The sequence below is a fragment of the Pogonomyrmex barbatus genome, unplaced genomic scaffold (genome assembly GCF_055798465.1).
Source record: "Pogonomyrmex barbatus isolate J1 unplaced genomic scaffold, ASM5579846v1 scaffold12, whole genome shotgun sequence".
Lineage (NCBI taxonomy): Eukaryota > Metazoa > Arthropoda > Insecta > Hymenoptera > Formicidae > Pogonomyrmex > Pogonomyrmex barbatus.
The window spans coordinates 6,918,277-6,938,964 of NW_028297108.1; the positions used below are offsets into that span (position 1 = coordinate 6,918,277).

Consider the following 20,688-nt stretch of genomic DNA (forward strand, 5'->3'; position numbering starts at 1 on the left):
TATTAGACATACGTGACATTTGGAAGTTTAGTAATATAATTCTGAATGCAATAAAAAATTTCAGGCCAACAAAAAATAAATATTGGAAAAAAGGATATGATGGCAAAAAAGAGCGATCAAATAAAAATGTTGAAAAAGTTATGTGTTTTTTAGAATAAAAGCGTTTAAGGAAATGCAGTGAGCAAAGTTCGAAATTCCAGACTTTTTTATATGTGTTTCGCCTGACCAATTTAAATTTCCATGACGTTTCCGGTTTTCTCGGTTTCCCAGGCCTGTGGCAATTAATTATTCTACAGTCATGCAGTTCTTCTCGTGTCTCAGATGACAATGGAGTCAGCCAAAACGGATACAACTATTATAATATATCTTAAACCTAAATTATATTATATCTTAACTCTTATATCTCAATTCTGTGTAAGAGTTAAGATAAGAGAGATATCATTTTTCCGTCAAAGCGTCCTGCCGGAAAACATTTGCCGGACGTTAACGTTGCGTTTCGGGTTCGAGGTGTTCTAAAGGGTGCCTATGGGGTCGGCTGGGGCTTAGATTTCATTAATTTCCACGCAGATTCGTCCCTGGGAGCGTGCACGCGTACGTACGCACATACGTACGTACAGCGAGATGAGAAGCGGGAAGAGAAGGGAGATACGGAAAGGGGAGCAACGCGATATCTCAGCGGGGCTCGCGATCGTTTTCGTCTAACGGTCCGCCGACGATTATCGGGCAAGATCTTGACGACCGGATAGCGCCACGAGCGCGGAGACAAACATCGAGAGGATCCGTTCTCACGTTGCCGGCGCGTCTTCTTATTCTCTCTTATTCTCTCTATCTCCCCTCCCCCCTCCTCTTTCCCTCCCTCTCGCTCTCTCGCTCTCTCGCTCCGTCTCTAGCCGTCTCGCCCGTGTGTCTCTAACATGTGAAATACGATAGACACGTCTGGGCGCGAGAGGAAAGAAGATACGGGACAAATTAGCGGCCTTTATATGTTATACAGCGAATTGAGGCTAATCGTGGCGAGAGAGCGAGTAAAAGGGGAGAATGCCGAAAATGGAATTACGTCCTAATGACGGAAGCGGGCCGATTCATTTATGAAATTGCGTAAGCTACGGAGTCACGTCGCCGTAAATACGAGGGAAAACGAGGGACACGGGGTAAGTCGCTGCGGGTGCCTATATTCTACGTGCACGCGCGATTAAACCCTCTGATGCACCTTGGGAGTCTCTCTAAAGTCACCCGGATATACCTTTTGTATAATTACACCATCACATGCATATAGCTTTAAAGACATTCTATATATATATATATATATGTGTGTGTGTGTGTGTGTGTGTGTGTGTGTGTGTGTGTAGCTTTCTGGAAGCTCTGTTTTACTCCAATTTACCAGATTACGACATACAAGTAATATGAAGTTTTAGTCGCGTTGGCTTAAATTTAACCAGATATAACATTACGATTCAGGTTAAAGGACAAAGATTTAAATACAAAAAAAAAATGCGTAAAATAAAATGTAAGCTAATTTTTATAAACTATCAACTCAATTAGAACACCCGAGGATTGAAATACGAACGCGATAAATATAACTGCTGGCGCTTACGAAAGACGATGGAATTTTCGCGTTGTTTCATTAACCTTGTTTTTTTTTCCTTGCGATTCGAAACGTACTCGTGGATCGCGCAAGGCGATTCAATCATTACCAAATCGATTATATGATTATATCGCGAAACGAGGGCACCGCCGCTACTTCAGCACGCCTGCGAATCAAGCGGAAACTGTTTTGAAACTGTCGTGTTTTACGAATGCGCGAGAGCACGGTATTGCACGCGAGCTGCTAAATGTTACGAGTATAATGGTTAATAGACGAGTTAATGGTTAATAAACTAGGTTGTCATTATTTTGCGTGCCGTGCATACTTTCTCTGTTTAGCCTCCTTGACGCTGGGATTATTTTGTAAAACGTGGAACATTTTGCTGCAAGCGTGTTAAATAATTACACGTTTTCCATCGTAACATGTGTTTTCCTCTGTTAAACAGAGATTTTATAAATGGAAAAATACGGAAAAAAGAGTAGTTTCGTATAAACATACGCGTACGAAACGTACGCGCTGTACCTGACAACATAAAAGTGCCAGTTACATCTATAATTACTAAAAAAAAATCGAGATAACAGAAGGAAAAATATCCCTCAAAAATTATGCCATTTAAAATCATTTTCCCTTGTACTTATATACTTTTTAAAGTACAAGTTCCAGCGTTGATTCGAATAAATAAATAAATCTTTGTTCGAGATTAACGTACAAGTATCGAGGTTCGTGCGATTGATTACTTCGGTTTTCAAGACGGTATTTATATAATTTAAAGAACACGTACTTCACGCGTGTGAATTTAGTATATTTTCTAACTCGGCTAACCATTTTCACGCTTGGCGCGATTGTCATTGGAAAAACTTTGTTACCACGATTCACAGTCACGTTTGAAAACGTGACACGTTCCGCAAACTCGAGGTAAATGCCGATTCACGTTACCTGTCCGGGTGAACAACAGGTAGAAAAACGGAGAGCTGTAGTTCTTTTTCATCCAATAGTCCAAGAATTACCACACCTCGTATCTGACTAAACGTCCACTGTCAGCCGCGCGCGATAACGATCGGTTCGCTCGTCGACATATTTGTGATGCGATCGCGTCACGAAAATTCATTTCCCGCCCGGACCGATCTCTTGGACATTTATGACCATTTCTCGTATATCTATTATGTGAATTTATTGGAATTTAAGTTGGTCAATAAAATGTTTTAGTCGATGCTACGTGTGTTTGTATCTCATTTAAATAAATATGGTGATTTATTTTCAAGCGTCAAAGTTTAAACAGGATGAAACGATATTTTGATAAACAGAATGCAGAATAAATCGTCATATTCAAAATAAATTGATTTATTCATTGCACTTCTGGCCGTATTGTCGTTATTATGAATATACAAGTAATCGCAAAATGTGAAATAAAGTTAAAGAATTCAGGACGATATTCACAAGACATAAATCGCTAATAGAGTTTTTTGTCCTATCCTAATCTGAAGAAGATGTAAAAGGTAGATTTACCTTTTCCTAGGAAGGAAAAAAATTAGACAAAGTGGACGCAGGGTAAACCGCCCGGGTAGAGAGTTGCCCCGCTGCGGAACCGTTTTGACGTTTGACGGATTACGTAACGGGACGAGGAAGAAAATCCTCTAGCGCGGGGGCGGGGGAGGAGCGAGGGGGGGGGGAAAGAGAGGGAACGGTCCGTACGATCCGTCGCGCGGCGAGTGTTTGCCCGCGTAAAATATTTGCGCGTAGAGTCGAGCTCAAACACGTCGTGTCCTGTCATTTCCCGTGTGTGGTACAAATACACGCCGCGCGTATTTGTGCGTCGCGCTACGCCGAAGGCGCGTTCTTCGGCGCGTTTGGGCGCGTGCGAAAACTTTATACGCTCGTGCTCGCTTGTGCACACACTCGCGCGTCGCCTATGTACACGCGGACATGGTATCGCGTGTCGCTGGCCGACCTTCGCCATCCAAAAATTTCTTTGCACAGCCATATAGCGTCCACCACTTCCCTCCCCGTGTTTTTTTTTCTCCTTTTTTTTTTTTCTCCCCCTAGAAAACCGTCCGCGAAACGTCAGGTTTCCCTCGTCACTTAATCATTGTGTATTCTCAGTAAAAATTAAAATATGTCGTTCTCTCTCTCTCTCTCTCTCTCTCTCTCCCTCTCTCTCCTATTTTTTACATTTTTTAAAAGACGATGATAGTTAAATAGATACGAAGTCTAAGTAGAAAGTGATTGAACGAGACCTTAGAAGCAACTTTGGAGATTATAAGGATCATTAATCACCAATTATGGTATCATAATGATTAGATATTTAATATATGAGGTATTAATTATGAAATATCGATTCGATCAACTTGTGAAAAAAGAAACTCGGGAAGGAATCTCGAAAAGAATAAAGAGCTAAGAAATTCATTAAGCGCGTTCGCTCGCTTCAAGCGCTCTCGAATTTTTTCAATTTTGCACGATAAATGTCGTGTAACGACGAGCGCGAGAAAAGGCGCTAGAATCTACAGGAATCTACAGGACGGTCGAACGAACGAGAGAAGCGAATTAATGCCTTTCACCGTGATACCGATCGTTAGTACCTCGCCGTTACGCGAATCCCCGTGGAATATCGCGGGGTTGTCTTGTGATTCCACGTTCAGAGTCTTCTCCACAGTTAACGGCATGTAGAAAAATGCAATTATTAAGATTTTAACGGCAAATAAATCGACGAAACAAGAGTTGGAAGATAAAAGCGTGAGAGATCATTTAAAAATTCTTGGCTACAATTGGTCAATATATTTACTACTAAAGTCTTTTTATATGTCATAAGTTTATAGTTCGTACCAGGAATTGAAGATAAAAATTGCGAATTGAAGATTAAAATTCGACCAATTGGATAAGCTCGATTTTAATCTTTTTATTTTGACTGGTCGAATTCTAATCTTCAGTTGGCAATTCTTTGATCTCAATTCGTAGTCCGATACGGGGGGGGATTCGCAAGATTCAGTTCCTCGAAATCTCTGGCACTACAGCGATAATCTATAGGCGTCACTTTGGGGCGTCATAGATTAACGCTGGTTATCGCGATACTTGCTCGGTATTTGCTGGTAACAAATCACAACGTCCTAGAGTACCTTTCAATGTTATCGCAATGCGGGATGACACAAATCCGTTTAGGAATTCCTCTCGGACATCGTCACAGTGTTAGAAAAGTCGCAGAAATATGACTTGGACTCACCTTGAAAGCTCACTCTGGCTCACTCGTTCCGAAATCGCCGCTCTGAAAAATCGCGATAGTTCCCTCTGATGCTTCAATATTCGCACATACACACAGTACCCCGGACGCACGATGACGATGATGACGATGACGACGACGACGACGACGACGACGACGGCGATTGAAGAAAGGGGCACGACGATCACGACGGGCAGCGTCGACAATCGGGGATCGCCGACGGGAAACGACGACGGGAGCGCACACGGGACGTCGTTTGGTTCCTTCAGAAGGGCCGTGGCGAGTAGTGCCGACGCGATTCCGCCGAACAGTCCGTCACGGTCGATAGAGGTGCACGGACGAAAGCAAGCGCCATTTTATCCCGTGCACTCGCGGCAACGCGAAAGGTGGACGGACGGCGCGGTGCACCGCGCGCGCGACGCGACGCGGGGAGGGAGAGGGGTGTACACGCTCTTCTCTCGCGCTGTCTCTCGCGCTCACGCTCGCCACCTTCCCCTCTCACTCTCTTTCTCTTTCTTTCTCTCCCTCTCTCTCTCTCTCTCTCCCCCTGCACGCCACTTGGTACCGATGCGAGTCGCGAATCGCTGCGCCGTACGTGCGTACGATCTGCCCGAGGAGAGACTCGCCGGAGCAGATAGTCCGCGTCGCGGACAACACGGGCGAATATATCTCGACGTTCGACGCGCACTGGATTATCACCACTTTCACTGCAGACTACTTCACTGCGTCGCGAGGGCGACCGGCGACGCGACGGGCCAACCGCGCGGGACACCTTCGGAGCGTCTCACGTTCCTTACTCCGAAAAGGAAAACAGAGACAGACACCGTTTCTCCCCCCGGCGTTTATTTATCTAGTCGCACTACGCGTTCTTCTTCCCCGCGCGAGACACAGTCCGTCCGGTCCCTCCCTTCTGTCTTTCTTCTCTCTTTGATTTCTTTTCTTTTTGTTCAGTTTCTGCTCCGCGAGACGCGAACGTAGGGGCGAAACGCCGACGCTCGCGCAACCGTCGTGTGCAGCGAGAGGACACGAACTGAGCGCCGAACGGCAGCGCTGGAGCGGCGGAGGTCGCCCGGCTGGTTTCAGCGCGTACCGCTATTCGGCCGTCTTACACTAGCGCCGCCACCCGAGCTGCACCCTCGCTCTCGCCGCGCCGCGCGGCCATTTTCTCTTCTCCTCTCTCCGCGTTCTCGCACTTTCCCCTCCCTCTTCCTCAGTCCCCCGTCGCAACCCTCTAGCCTGGCTCGTAGACAACGCGTGCGATCGGCTCGCGGATGCGCGTCGCGTCGCGTCGCGTCGCGTGCGCGACGCTGCCGTGCCCGACGTCGCGACGACAGCGTTCAGCAATCAACGGATTTCGGTTCGCGCTTCAGCCCCGACGCGATGATCGACGATGAAGCAGCGGCGACGTACCCGGTCTTGCGAGATCGCGGTGAGCGGCGGCGAGGTCATTGATTTTTTGAGCCCGTCAAGTGTAACCCGCGCACATGCGCGCTAATGCCGACGGCATGACATCGCCGGTCGTTTTCTCTCGCACTCATCCGGAATGTCCTAGGCCATCGGATGGTGTATCCCCCGCGTCCGTGACTGATTTTTGCCGCCGGCACCCGCGATCACGAGTCACCGCGTGAGTTCTGCTCGAGTAGCTTGTAGTATTAACATTTACTTGTAATAAACGATAGTACTAATGAATTATCTCGAGAGGCAGCATCTTAGGCGCCTATATATTTTATTTTTCTTATCAAATTTATGTATGTATAAATTTAAAATAAATATGCTTATTCACGTTGTCAAGTACGTGCCGTTATTTTTAATATATTTGCAAAATAACGATTCAAAGTCGGAGCTAAATTTAATAAATTTAATAAATTTTCTTTTTTTGACAATCAGATATGATATGCGATTATACTTCTTTCCCCCCCAGAAAAAAAATTCTTAATTATTCTGAAAAATAAAATTAAGTCCGTCATTCCTACATTCCTACATATCCAAGATTCTTAAAAAAAGCAATTTTTAGAAAAGAATGACTGTAAAATATATTTGATTTAAATACCGATTTGAAAAACAGATAGCAAATTGTAAATTTATATTAAAAGTACTTTTGAAACAAATAAAAATTGAAATAATTAAATTAAGAATTGAGGATTTTTGGAAATACGTTGAAAAAATATATCATTTCGATTTGTTTCTTCGTTTTTATAAAATTAAACGATAGAAATTGTGTTCTATATTTAAATCGAGCGGCAAAAGAAAGCGAAGTTTACTTTCTGAATGAAAAAAAAATCGCAAGAAAAGATCAAACGCGGCACTGTTATCGGTCTATCTTATCTGCATGGTTTTATCATATCTATCGCCTCTTCAGTGGACGGTCAATAAAAAAAAAAAAAAAAAAAAAAAAAAAAAAAAAACGCCGCTTTCCTTATCTCTTTATGAACAGGCGGATTAGAACGTCGCTTTTATGAAAAATGAATTTGATACCCCCGTATGATGAAAAGACATGAAATTTCGATCATCAAAATTACATTCTCACCGCTCTCTCCTTCCCTCTTTCTCTTTCTAGTCGCAACTGAATTACAATTTCCGATAACAGAAAGATTAGCGCGATCTTCGTCGATCCAGCCCGATACCTATATTCGTCGGGCGCGCCGGAAGCATTAAATTAGTTGCCATAATTGCGGCAGATACGGCAGGGAAAATTGTAATCGTCGCGGGACGATACGAGTTATGGTTATTAGGGTCTCGTAAACGGTGGATAGTGATAGCTCAAGCGATCGATACAAGTGTCGAGGAAAGACACATGATAGATCAGGAGGAATTGCAAATATTACCGCTTAATAATTGTTGCAAGATTATATATTGCATATTATAGCTACATATAAGAACGATGAGATAATTTATATAAAAAATTATTCTGTTCCGCGATAAGATGTTTACTAGAAGTTGTTTTAAGTTTGTTTTAAATCGAGTCGTTAATAAATATATAGATTGCGAAAGATTAAAATGATATAATTGGTACGTTATGAGTACAATCAATAATCATTAAAGTTGTTTTGTTAAATAAAATTTAATGGAAAATTTTCATTCGATTTTGATAAAATTAAATCACCATAAAACTTTTATTAAATTTTTATGAAATTATTCCACGAAATATATTGAATGTCTAAAAAACATTTAATCTTTTTATTTTAATGCTATAAATATACATATTGGAAGATTCTTTAAATATCGCGCACATTTTTGCATATAACATTTAATATAACATTTAATTCTGGAAAAAGATAAGAATCGCAAATTGAAATAATATTAAAACAATATTTTAATGAAGAAAAAGGGAAGTGAGAAAAATAAAAAGATATGTCAAAATAGTAACAATTTTTTTATGTTCTAATGATTAATTTTATTTTATGTAAATAAATATAATAAATATAATACATATTTTTTACGAAGTATAAATAAAAAACTTAAATTGAGGAAAATTAAATTAAATTAAAAATTTCGTATTTTATAAATAAAATGCACCGCATATATTTGTTATAGCTTTATTTTATTTCTTTCTTTCTTTATTCCTTGTTTTTCTTACTGTTTATTTAAATAATTAAGTGAGAAATTTAATTACAATGTGTTTGATAATAAAAAATTGCATAAAAATGACGTTACTAATATATTTTATTCTTTTATACATTCTTGAATATATTTTTAAATATATTTTCGAAAATTATATGTGTAGAAGATATTCCAGGATTAAATATTATTTCTAATCTATTCTAAATCATCTATTTTAGAACGATTTAGATCTATGGGATATTTTTAAGTTGTTAACCTTGTACATATATATTTGTCTAGATACATCATGTATCTATATCTGATATGAATTACATACACACATATATCATAGATTCGTTATCTCAATATAAAATAAAAGATAAATTCTCATATCAATCTCTCTCAGCACGATACGCATCAACGGAATAAATAACTACAATAATGTTGCAATAATGTTGAATTGTAAAATACGAACATAGTCAAGTTATTACAGCGAAATTTGATATTAAAAAATTACTATCGCACACAACAAATTTTCTCAATGGTTTTCGTTTTTACTTAAATATCTTTTTACTTATACAATTCCGAAGAAGAAAATTCGAAGAAAATTTTGAAGAAAATTTTTTCAAACTTTATGATTTCTTGCAAAACTTTATAATTGATTTTTCTCCAATTCTTGTTCAAACTATTGAAATAAACGCAGTAAACGAAAACCAAAAGATAGATAATTAATAATAAATAATTACTTACTTCATGATTGTTCCGCCGTCACCGAATACCTCCTAGGCCTCCTCCTCCTCCTCTCAGATTTCCTCCGTTGCACTCACACCTGTTCACAAAAATAATTAATTACGTGCGCACACTAATCACTAAAATACAATGTTCATGTGACACTCTCGATACGCAATGCGAGTTTTATTATATCGAAACAATTGATGTGAAAAAAAAAATAATTATATAACTTTTCCGACATTTCGCTATTAATGGCATCTTTAAAATTTGATGAAAAAATAATGATAATTCTAACAATTTATTATATACTTTTTCAATAATGAAAAAGATAAAGAATTATTTTTTAAAAAATAATTAAGTAAATAATTACAAAAGTAACTTTTTCAATCCTGCGAGTGATCGAATTCGCTATTGGCGCGCGGACGAACTTGGGGTGAATTTTTAAATTTTCGCAGTCAACTTCACGCACTGAGAAAATCGCCGCTGCGACGACGAACGCTACACCTGTTGCTCTTCGTTGCACTTTCGCGCACTTTTTCACATTTTAAATAGCACATCATTCATGTATTCGCATTTTGTAGAGATTTATCTATTGATGGTTATTATGTACGAGATTAAAGATACGAGAAATATATACGAATCAAGATTAAAGATGAACATCTGCGACTTCAAAAATATTCATTTCACTGTCCGGGAGGCTGGTCGAAATTTTGCTCCTACGCGTTTTAATATCGTCAATATCACGAACACCAAATCTATCTAATACACCAATTACCAAATATCGAAGCACGGTTGAACACGAAATTAATTACGAGATTAATAATGGCGGTACTCACTAATTAAATTCGCGATACAGCACAATTCGGTTTCGTTTCGCATCCGCGACATTGACGACGATGAAAACAACGTCAGCAATTTCACTACCCGAGTCGAGTTAATGCCCAATAATAAAGACGCGATCGGCTATTTTAAAACGTATGTACATACAATCGAAATTCAATATCGCTCACGCAACACGTTTCGGACAAATCCCCGTAGAGAGAGAAATTACATTTACTATTAATAAACGATATCTTCTTGTTCGGAAAAATCGATTAAATACAATTCTCACTTCTCGGATCATCCCGATTTCGACTAAACAAACCCGCGCGAGATGTCGGTAAATTCGTGAACTTGATACTGACGCGTCTACGAGTTTCGTTTCGTTCACATTTCGTTAATTAGGAAAGTTGATCAAACTTGATAATCGTCGTGCTCGCGTTTTCTCCGAATACTTGTCGCCGTCGCGTCTCGAGCGAGAATAACAAGTTTGCGCCTCGACCGTTGTATAAACACAATAAAAACTGTACATCGACAACAACAGATACTACGCGTCATATCCCAATTTCTTGTTACTAAAGAATACGTTGCGTTGAAGTAAACTTTGTATAATATTTTATTTCTCTCAAACATGGACGTATCCAGGACTCGTTCTTGAGAGAAGGAGGGAGGGGAAAGTTTTCTCGATTCTATTAACACGTAACAGCAATTTTTTGCTTTAATAAATTGCTTCTTCGGATATTTTGAAGCTTAGAATATTTCTTCGTTCCTAATTTTAAATGAAAAGAATATTAGATTTTGTAAATTATAACTTTAACTTTAACTTCAACTTTTTTAAATTTCGGAGGATTTGTACTTTTTCCCTCTGGATATGCCCATGATTTTGAATTATTAGTCTTTACGGGGGAATATATAGTGATAAAATAAATATTCTAATTGTTGCTTCTTTCCGCGACACTAGTTAGTTGTGTGAGTTGTCATCAGTCACGTTTTTTAACAGTTTAACAGTTGAGTGAATTGATAAGTTTATCGCCAATAGGTGCCAGATTAAAAATTCATATATTCAATATTCATTAATTGTTTATATTATTTTAATCATTCTTATATCAAATATATGTATTCTCGTAAATTTCTTTTTAATTTTAATTGATATTTCTCTCAAAATTTATAAGTAATTAATTTCCCTCCGGGCTTAAAGGAGAAATTAAAAGAAAAGTAACAGGAGTGAATTAATTTCCGTAAACGCTTTTCCGATTGAGACGAAAGCTCATTAATGTCGATAGAAACGTAATTAGTGTCGGATACGTTTTTCCGTGTGGCTTCAATCTTGAAAATTGGACCCACGGAAATTATACCGGTTTTGATCCGGCGTCGTGAGGCTCCATCGATTCTTCTTTCGTAGTTGAGGCGAGGAAGGTAATCGTTCGTGATCGATCGAGATCGGCGCTCTCTCTCTCTCTCTCTCTCTCTCTCTCTCTCTCTCTCTCTCTCTCTCTCTCTCTCTCTTTTCCTCCATCTTTCGTGTGGTTGCAGCCGCGGCGTGTTGGCGAGTAGACGGACGGCTATTTCCGCATGACATCACACCGCCCGCATTTAGGGAGCACCACGATTTTCTATTTTCTCGACGGGGCTCGACATTGGTGGCCCGCAAAGGCCGGCTCCACCGAGATGCGTCCCGATCAGTTTTTATTGCCCCCCCTTCCCGCTCCCCCTCCCCGCGCCCCCACGACTTCCTCTCAGCGACACGCATCGCGTTCACCGCTCGGAGCGATGTTCTTCCCACCCCCTATCTTCCTCCTTCTCGGAAGTCTATAATCATTTACCGCTGTTAGGAAATTCCTAATTTAGTGCCGTATGAGATTGCGGGTTTTTAGTTACAGCACGACTAATGTTAAGTGTTAGATTAGGCTGGGTTAAGTCGGCATCGTAATTTATTTTTATTGTCTCGTCTGTGACATTCTTTCTCTCTCACCTTTCTCTCTCCTTCTTTCTCTCTGCCTCCGTCATCGACTCGTATTTTGTGAAATAACGCCTACTGCCTAAAAAGGATCGTGTTTCTAGAGCGGAACTACGCTACGTCTCCTATCTTACGATGAATCGAAGGCGAAGAAGACGTCATTAATTTCAGATTCGCTCGCGACGCTTCCGCAATCGGACGGGTACTTTAAATAACGAAGAGCGTGAAACTCGGGACCGACGCGAGCGGACTCGTCCCGTTAACGCGTGATCTAATCTCGAGCAACATCCACCGGCTCTCCTTCCTAATCGAGAAATAATTATACGAATTTGTCAGGGCGACCGCGCCATCGCCGTCGTCGCTGTGTCGTCCCGCCGAAGAGATTCGTGCGCGTCCACGTCGTCGTGTTGCTCTCTCAAGTTTTTTCTACGCATCGGCCGGAACAATGGAATCGACGTCGAGACAAAGGAGTTGCTCTACTCTCTCTTCGTCCGGCTTCCTCCGGTACCGTTCGACCGGCGCTAATTCGGTTAGCCATTCGTTAGCGATATTAGAAAAGATCGCGAAAAATGACGGGCTTTAAACGGTCGCCGCCGCCGTCGCCGTTCTCCGATTCTTTCCGTCGCAATTAGCTTAGGAAAGTGAATGAATATTAAAATAGCTCGCGTGAACTTCGATGCATCGAAAATGTGTAAATGTGTAGATCACGTCTGTGCTCTTAACAGATATATATATATATATATATATATATATATATATATATATATGTATGACTCGTCTAAAATTAATAACCGATTAAATAGAAAAGCGAACTCCGAGCTCATGTAGAAAATTTAAAGCCGAATGAATTCTGAACACGACGGTCTGTACACGTGCGAAGGATGCATTAAAGTCAGGTCGTTATATCACAGGAAAAATCTCGATGGTCGGGATAATTTATAAAGCCGAAGTCGTCGAAGCGGGTTTACTCGCGCGCGCGATTTCTCTCTTATTAATCTCCGTCATTTACACCTTGGAATTTAGAGATTCAGTGAAGTTGATTGCTCAACTCTCGTACTTATAGCCCGAGTGGCGACGCGCGGACGTGCGGTGCCGGTCATCCGGGACGATCTATCTGCCGATCGACGTATTTCCCTCTCGATAGATCAGATCCAGCGCGGACCGCGGAAGAGGATTTCTGCGCGACCGATTCCATAACGACCGATTACGCCCCATTCGGCATCCGTCGAGCTTCCTTACGCGTCATAATCCCATTCATCGTTCGTTACGACATCGGCTGGACGGGCAAGCGAGGAACGAGCATCGTCAAGAAATCGTCGGACTTTGCGGAATCTTTGCAGCCGCACGCGTGTGTTTTCAGACTTCAAAAAAAAAAAAAAAAAAAAAATACACGTAGAAAATCGGAAATATATAAATGTATAACTTCTTAATTCTCGATTATCTAAACAAATCCGTATCTGGATATTAATTCCGGAGCTTTACGTCGAAAATTTTTTATTTTTTTGAATTATCTTCGCGCTCGCGATATTCATTTTCTGACTTTCGAAAAGCCGCAGAAAGCCCCGAAAGTGGTTTTTCTCTCGAAACGTCGTTACTCGCACGCGCGCTTCTTGTGAAATTACAATATTCTATAATATTCCACGCGGAATAATCGTAATCGGTAATGTTTCTTTTTGTTCTTCGTGCGGTTATTCATGCGTTTCAAGTTGCTCGTAGCGTCGCGTAGCGACTGCGATTTTCCTCAGGAGTCACGGCCGATGGATGATTTTTGCGTGTTATCCGAGGGACCAAGAACGGAGTTTGAGAGGACAACGACGAGCTGATCGCGGAGCCTTGAACAAGAGAACGATCGATCGGTCGATCGATTGATTTTTTCGTCACGGCGTCTGGTTGCATCGCTACTGCCCTGTTACAGGTGGAAGCGATTCTTTGCTCTGACCAGAGGCTTCTCAGAAATTCTCTCCAGTCATCGAGACGAATTCCATCGAAACGCGGGTCGGACGATTAATGGCTTTATGCCCGTTCCTTAAAATCTTCGCCGCGTCACAGATTAATTCGCTTTTTTTCCTAGTCGGCTTCGAAATCGAACCGTGTCATCGGATTTTCATCATTCGACGAGTGGTTCGCGCAAACCCACGAGTTCCTCTCTTCTCCGAAGCTTCCGTTTGTGCACGCGGGCTAATGCAGAGTGCATTGCTTTGCTTTGCTTTGCTTTGCCTTGCCAGGTGAATTATTGGGGCATACGATCAGAGCGTGTGTTTCTCGTCTAAATATTCGCCTATTCGCGAACTGTTTGTTGATTATTCGGGAAACTATATCGCGATCTCAAAGCAGCTGCGGGCGATTGCAATTTGAAACGTAGCAGCGTTTGACAAGCGATAAAAAGATAACAATAAATAACAATCGGTAATGTCGCGGTAATTATAAGGTTTCTCGAATTGATTCTAACGTGCAAATTCACGCGCGTTAAAGTAATTTACGACCGCACGCGCACGACAAAATACAGCAAGTAAAAGTAAACTCCGCTTGTAGCCGTCGAGGTTATAAAGCTCGAGGCGGAGGACGCGAGACGTTCGCAACGTGTTCGCCCTCGTGGGAGACGAAAAGATGGAAAAGGGACATCGGCCAGGCTATGCCGGGACGTGGCGGAGAATAAAACGAGACGGACGTGTTACACGTGAAACAGCGGGTCATAAAAAATCCGAAGCGCAGGTATAAACCGGCGATCTACAAGTCCGCGCGCGAGGCCGATCCTAATCTCGCGCTCGCTACGTCGCTCTATGGGGGGAGGGGGGAGAGAGAGGGGGGGAGGGGAGAATCCATGGAGAACCAAAAAGATACCGACGAGAGGGAAGAACGGCGGATCGGGGGCCGCCAAATTGCTGAGATTCGTTAGAAAATCGCCGGTATGCGATGCGTCACGCACAAAAAGGGGAGAAGGAACCATTAGAGCTTCGGAGGAATTTCTAAAGCTTACACGGCATCGCGCTCGCAGCGTTGAAATCTCTCAACCCTCTTGCGTTTTTGGTTTCCTTTCTCTCAGCTCTCTCGTTCGTGAGAATCGCATCGACCTTATCGTTACTGCACAGGGATGATCCGGAAGATTCCCCCCTTGGACGTACTTGTTCGTGTTTCTCGTATTTCGCTCGTATTTCCTCCGCTATCATTTTTGGACACCATAAATGCCACGCCGTTGCCGCTGCTGGTTGCCTCCGGGCTATTTCACTTTTGATTCATGCTATACATCGTCATTTTTATTTTCGACGCCGTTCTACGAGACATATTCGTCGCAGGTGAATAAAAAGAGGCGGAAACGCCGTTCCGCTGTGTGTCTTGCGAGATAATTAATAGAGGAGAGCTCGGCTCATTCGTTCGCCCATAAACTGAAGGTCGTGCGAGAGGAGATGGAGAGGATTGAACGACGCATAAATTCACGTAGCGTCGCCGCGTTGCGTTTCACGCACACTTGCGCGAGGATTTCGCGAATCTCATGATCACACGCGGCTCGATTTAATGATCTCAGTAATTGAATAAATATGGAAGACGATTAGTCGCGGCGTTATTCGAGACGCGCTTTAATGAGCCGCCGTCTAAATCACCGTGCTCGACTTACTGCAAATTTAATCTAGAGTTAATCGACATCTAATTTAAATATTCGCCTCGCGTAACTAACACACTTACGTTTCTCATCAGTCACACCCATCAGACGCTCGATCTAACTTCGCGTTAATTCACAATATTCGGTACTTCGTCCGATCTAATGAAATTCGCCGAAGTACGATAACTTGGAAACATGCGCCTTGAGAGATGCAGCTATACAACTTTTTTTTTTTTTTCTTTTAATAACTAATGATAAATCAGAATTTATTGCGTTTAACTCAAAATGAATGCGCGGAATTTGAAACCGGAGAAATCGGATAGAAAGAAAAATGGAACGCAGTGGTATTACATTAGAAAGTGATATTGCCGCGGTTTTATTTTTTCTTGAATCTGGCTTTTTTTGCCGCCACCACGGTGTTGGGTAACTTTGGGTTAGACTGATTTTTGTGTTTCTTGCTTTCGACGTGTTGGGCAAACGTGGTCTCCGAGTTCAACGACAGGTTGCACGGCGCGCAATAATACTGCCCTATAAAACAATAAGCCATTGTGAAACGATTTCTCTTTTTTTAAATCCTCGCGTAACGATTTCTTACCTGATGGTGTCCGGTAAATAGAATAATCTATAGGTTCCGAGGCGCTGGACGTGTTCTCGTTTTCGGTAACTGGAACAGAATGCGAAAAGTCAGTAGTCAGTAGTAGTCAACGTAACACGTTGTATATAAGTCATAATTTATCTTGCTTACGGATACTACCGGGTTCAGGCACGGGAAGTCCGTTGAGCCTGAGCATCCTGAGATGTCGGGCTCCACGTTTGTGTGTTTCCAGCTGATCCTGCCGATTAGCCGAGACTCCGCACAAGTCACAGCGCAGCGGCGTAGGATACGGCGATGAAGTATACATCGGTGGTACCGCGGCCGGATTCGGCACCGCAGGTATACCGTCAGGTGCAATCGGTGCCACAGTCGGGGCGGATTGCGCGTCCGTCTGGAAGGTCATACCAATTCCGAAACGGCCCGTCGAGTCCACCTGATTGTACTGATTTTGATTCTGTGACTTTTTTGATGGCCTGTAGGGACGGCAACGATCTCATTATTGTCATGACAGACACGATCGAACTCGATCGTTACGTTCGCTATGTGTGCTATTGAATAGTTAAATTAATTATTAAGTTACCGGATCGTTAGTGTAACTATTTTTAGAAGGGTCGAATACAGGTCGTACCTTGCACGAGGCCCACCGTTCGCCGCCCTAATGTGCTTTTTGCCCGCGTAGTGTTGCGTGGCATCTGTTTGCGACGTAAACCACGTTTTGCATATCTAGCAATGTAGATCGTATGCGAGGGTACATTAATATGCGATTTATGTATGTAAATACATAACTGTAGGCGAAACATTGTAGGCCTCTTACATCACAGTAGTTTTGCCAGTCGTTATTGGTCGTACTGCTCACTTGGCCATCTTCCGTTTTCTGTTTTTTAACGCTCTGATTGAGAAACATCGATACTTTTTTCTGATGTGGCTTGCCGTCATAGTGCAATTTCGCTTGTAACGTGGAGTTCATCTGCAAAGTATGATATTGCTGCGTCGATACTCGTAACTTTTTTGACATGAGATCTACGATTGCAGAATTATTCTCAGAATAAAACTAGATTTAAACGAAGAGAGAGATCTCTAAATATCTTGATTATGATTAGCCGGGCCTTACAACTGCATTGCACAGATCACATTTGAGCGGTTTCATCAGGGCCGACAGTTCTCTCTGCGCGCTCGCCACTTTCTCTACATAAAAAAAAATAAATATAAAAATTAATATTTAGAAATGTATAATAACAATTCGTTCTCCATTATTATCTCTCAATTTTAAGATTTATGGTGCCATTTATGTGTGTGAACTAGATACATTTTCAAAACGCATTTCCTTAATTACCTGCATCTTGTGCTGGATCGATGAATTCATTTTTACGCTTATAGAAATTCTTGTTCTTATTCTTTCCTATAACTGAGGTCACCGCGGGAGATGCTACTGCCGCAGTAGCTGCACCCTTATAAGTCGGATCGTACCATTGAGTATAAAGATCCGAAGTATCGCTGTCGGTGGGTATCCACCAGGGGGTCGGGGTTGCTGGTTGTCCGGGTGTTTGCGGTTGCATCGTTGGATGCAGCATGTATGGATTTGACGGCACCGAATTCGGGAACGGATTTAGGGTCGGAGAAACCCCATCGGCGACAATCGCTACCGTCGCGGTAGTCATTACGTTCTCGTTCGTTGCCGCCGGTCGTTGCTGTTGCATCGTTGTGGATTGTGCATCGTCGTCCGAAGATATGCTCCCCGAAGCTGGCGGTGGCGGTGGCGGGGGTGGCGGCGGCGGTGGCGGTGGGGGTGGCGGAGGCGGTGGTAGGAAGCATTCGAGTCCTGTGAGGTAAACGAAAAAATTTCTAGTCATCTCCGTGCTGTCCTTTCTTGTGAAAGAAAAAAGGATTCTCGACCAGAATATCATATTTTTCTCATTTTCAGACATGCAGGAATCGAAAGTTGTAAATCATATGACACCCCGTGGTTTTACTATGGTAATTTGTCGTTCTATTGTGAAAAAAAAAAGATTTTCAAATTTACGATACGGTGAGATAATTATGCAGCGATATTCGTATTATTTATGTCTATTTCTGTCAATTTAGACCGTTTTCTGAAAAGCTTAATAATAAAATACAATAAGGTGATGAACAAAAATGGATCGAAGAAAATTTCTTTAACTTTTCTCAAGTGCGTCGAGTAACAAGTTGATTAGTATATTTCGACCTGCAATGGCATATTTTACCGGCGAGTCGAGTATCTCCGATCCGCCGTAGCGAAATTTCATAGCGTCGCGATCTACGTCAAGATTTACGATCGCGATAACGATCGCGAGGAAGCAAGATTTGCTTTCGAGGCAGAAACGTACGGATGAATCGAGCGGCGTCGTTTCAAACGAGATGCCTATCGTGCTCTTATAATTTACAGAAGAGTCGTATTTAATTGCACGCGCGCACGCAAATTTATGCGTGGCGTTAATTCGCGCCGATCGATCGATATAAAGATCCGCGACATTACGCAATAATACATCTCGCGACTCAGGACAGCGGCATGTATTTAGCTTATCACACGGCTGCGCCGCAATGCCGACGTATAATTTATTTCAGCACCACCGTGTTGTATATACACTCTTAATCTCGCATCGTATTCGAGCTCTAAATTCGAGGTACTTTTTTTTTTAATTGGCAAAAATACCTTACATTTAAAGGTATTGAGCGATATAAAGTTAAGAGTACAACCGTTCTCTCTGTATTTCTGGCATTGTTCGCAATGGCTCCCCTCCCCCTGTCCCCTGTGCGGGGGAAACTTATATATACAAATGTACACAAACGAAAAATGTTGCCTCACTGTGCTTATTTCATTTTCGAATATTACGCTTTAAGGGAATAAACATGATTTTTCGTTTATTCTGTACTTTAGTATTTTTTTTTCCCCCTAAAAAAATGTAAAATTTTTTGATATATTTTTTCAAATATTTTTTATTAATTTCAGATGTAAAATATTACCGTGACAGTAAAATAGCAATTCATTTGCGTTTTATAAAAGCACGTTTACATTCAAAGATTCTTATTTTCTATTTTCTAACAGATATTCTGTGATACTCCTGTGATATTCTGTAATTCTTTTTATTTTTACAAATATTTATTGATTTCAAGTATTATATATTACTGTGACTATAAAAATAACAATTCGTTCGCGTTTCATGCGAATATTTGAATTTACATTCAAATATTATTTTTATTTTCTAAATACTTCGTGATATTCCTTAGTCATTTTTTTATGTACATTCCCAAATATTAATTTTTATTAAATCGTAATCATAAAATAGCGATTCGTTTGGATTTAGTGAAAGTACGTTCATTTGTTTCATTCAAACATCGTCCTTTTTTACACAAAGATATTTCGTGATACTACGTGATTTTTTTTATATACATTTCGAAATATTTTACATTCAAATATTTTTATTTCTTATAAAAAGATACTCTGTGATTTTTTTATATACATTCCCAAATATTAATTTCAAAATATTACCGTGACCGTAGAACGGCAATTCGTTTGCTTTTTATGGGAGTACGACATTCGAATACCCTCAGATTTTACGCAAAGAGACATTCCGTGCTTTTTTTTTTATATACATCTTCAAATATTCGTTATATTAATTTCAAGTGTAAAATATTACCGTAAAATAGCAATTGAGTATGTTTACATATAGATGCCTTCGTTTTTTTTTTTTTTTCTTATACAAAAGGATATTCCGACCGTTAATATCGACTGACCTTTTTTTTCCTTGTGACCGCGCACGGCCGTAAATATCGCGTGTTAAAACCTCGATCGGAATAGATCGCAGAATAGATCTGAGATAACATAACGCAGCGTTATATACGCATGCACATTGCGTGATCCAAATACTCTTTGACGTGCGGTGCTCGCAATTTATTCGTCAATGTTACACATATACGTAATAATCGTCTCATCCGGCGAGTCGCGCAATCCGACTTCAGAGAGAAAGAGAGAGTATATATATATATATATATATATATAATATGTGTATGTATGTATATACATACATACATACATACATACATATATATATTTCTCAAATATAATTCTGGATTATACAAAAGATCACGCACACTAACCGAAATAATCTCCCAGATGACATTCCGGGAGTCGACAGAACGTCCCTTAACGGGACTGTATTTATTTTCCTTTCTTTTCTTTCACCGTTCTGTCGTCACAGGTAATACGCTGTTGCGAAGCGGACGGGACGAATCGGAACGGGAGCGGGAGTAAAAAAAGGAGCATTCCCCAGGAGACGACTTACCCGGCACTTCTGGATTCTCTATGACCTTTACGGTGGACATTTCCCTCGTGCTATGAAGGCTCTACTCAAACGATATATTCCGATTTCGACTTCCGCCGTGTTTCACGTCGACGCCGCGACTTCGCCGTGTTTCCCGCGCGTGCCGCGAGCTCGTCCTCCTCCTCGTCGTCGTTGTCGTCGTCGTTGTCGTCGTCGTCGTCGCCGTCTCGCATTCGACACCGCTTCGCGTCACGTAACGGCGCGCGACGTCGTACCGCCACTCGCACGTCGGCATCGACTGTCGCTTGTCCGTGTGCCGGAGCGGATGAGCCTGAGGCTTATTGTGAGGTTAATTGATTCGGATTTGACAC

General features: G+C 41.5%; 2 protein-coding genes across 22 annotated transcripts in view; both read right to left on the reverse strand.

The window, feature by feature from the left end:
• The window catches only part of Eph (Eph receptor tyrosine kinase), a 106,639-nt gene extending 90,989 nt beyond the window's left edge, over positions 1-15,650 (reverse strand). For 11 of the 20 annotated variants that reach the window (XM_089071612.1, XM_089071608.1, XM_089071600.1 and 8 more), the window contains exon 1: positions 4,800-5,987. The gene's annotated coding sequence lies outside the window, so the exon portion shown is untranslated. Of the gene's footprint in view, positions 1-4,799; positions 5,991-9,082; positions 9,166-9,438 lie in introns of those variants that run through there. The other 9 variants (XR_016138097.1, XM_089071597.1, XM_089071602.1 and 6 more) reach the window with 5 other exon arrangements.
• A 139-nt stretch (positions 15,651-15,789) lies between these two features.
• Positions 15,790-20,480, reverse strand: LOC105431252 (uncharacterized). Of its 2 annotated transcripts, none has more exons than XM_011645331.3 (8): positions 20,339-20,480; positions 17,371-17,856; positions 17,149-17,222; positions 16,852-17,004; positions 16,666-16,760; positions 16,197-16,510; positions 16,038-16,106; positions 15,790-15,970 (listed from the first exon to the last, which is right to left on the reverse strand). In XM_011645331.3, exons 1-8 carry the CDS (start codon positions 20,376-20,378, stop codon positions 15,819-15,821), a joined length of 1,383 nt encoding a protein of 460 aa, XP_011643633.2. In that variant the 5' UTR covers positions 20,379-20,480; the 3' UTR covers positions 15,790-15,818. The 2 variants fall into 2 exon arrangements, with proteins under 2 accessions (XP_011643633.2, XP_011643632.2); XM_011645330.3 differs by having other exon boundaries at positions 16,188-16,510.
• Between the last annotated feature and the right edge of the window lie 208 nt (positions 20,481-20,688).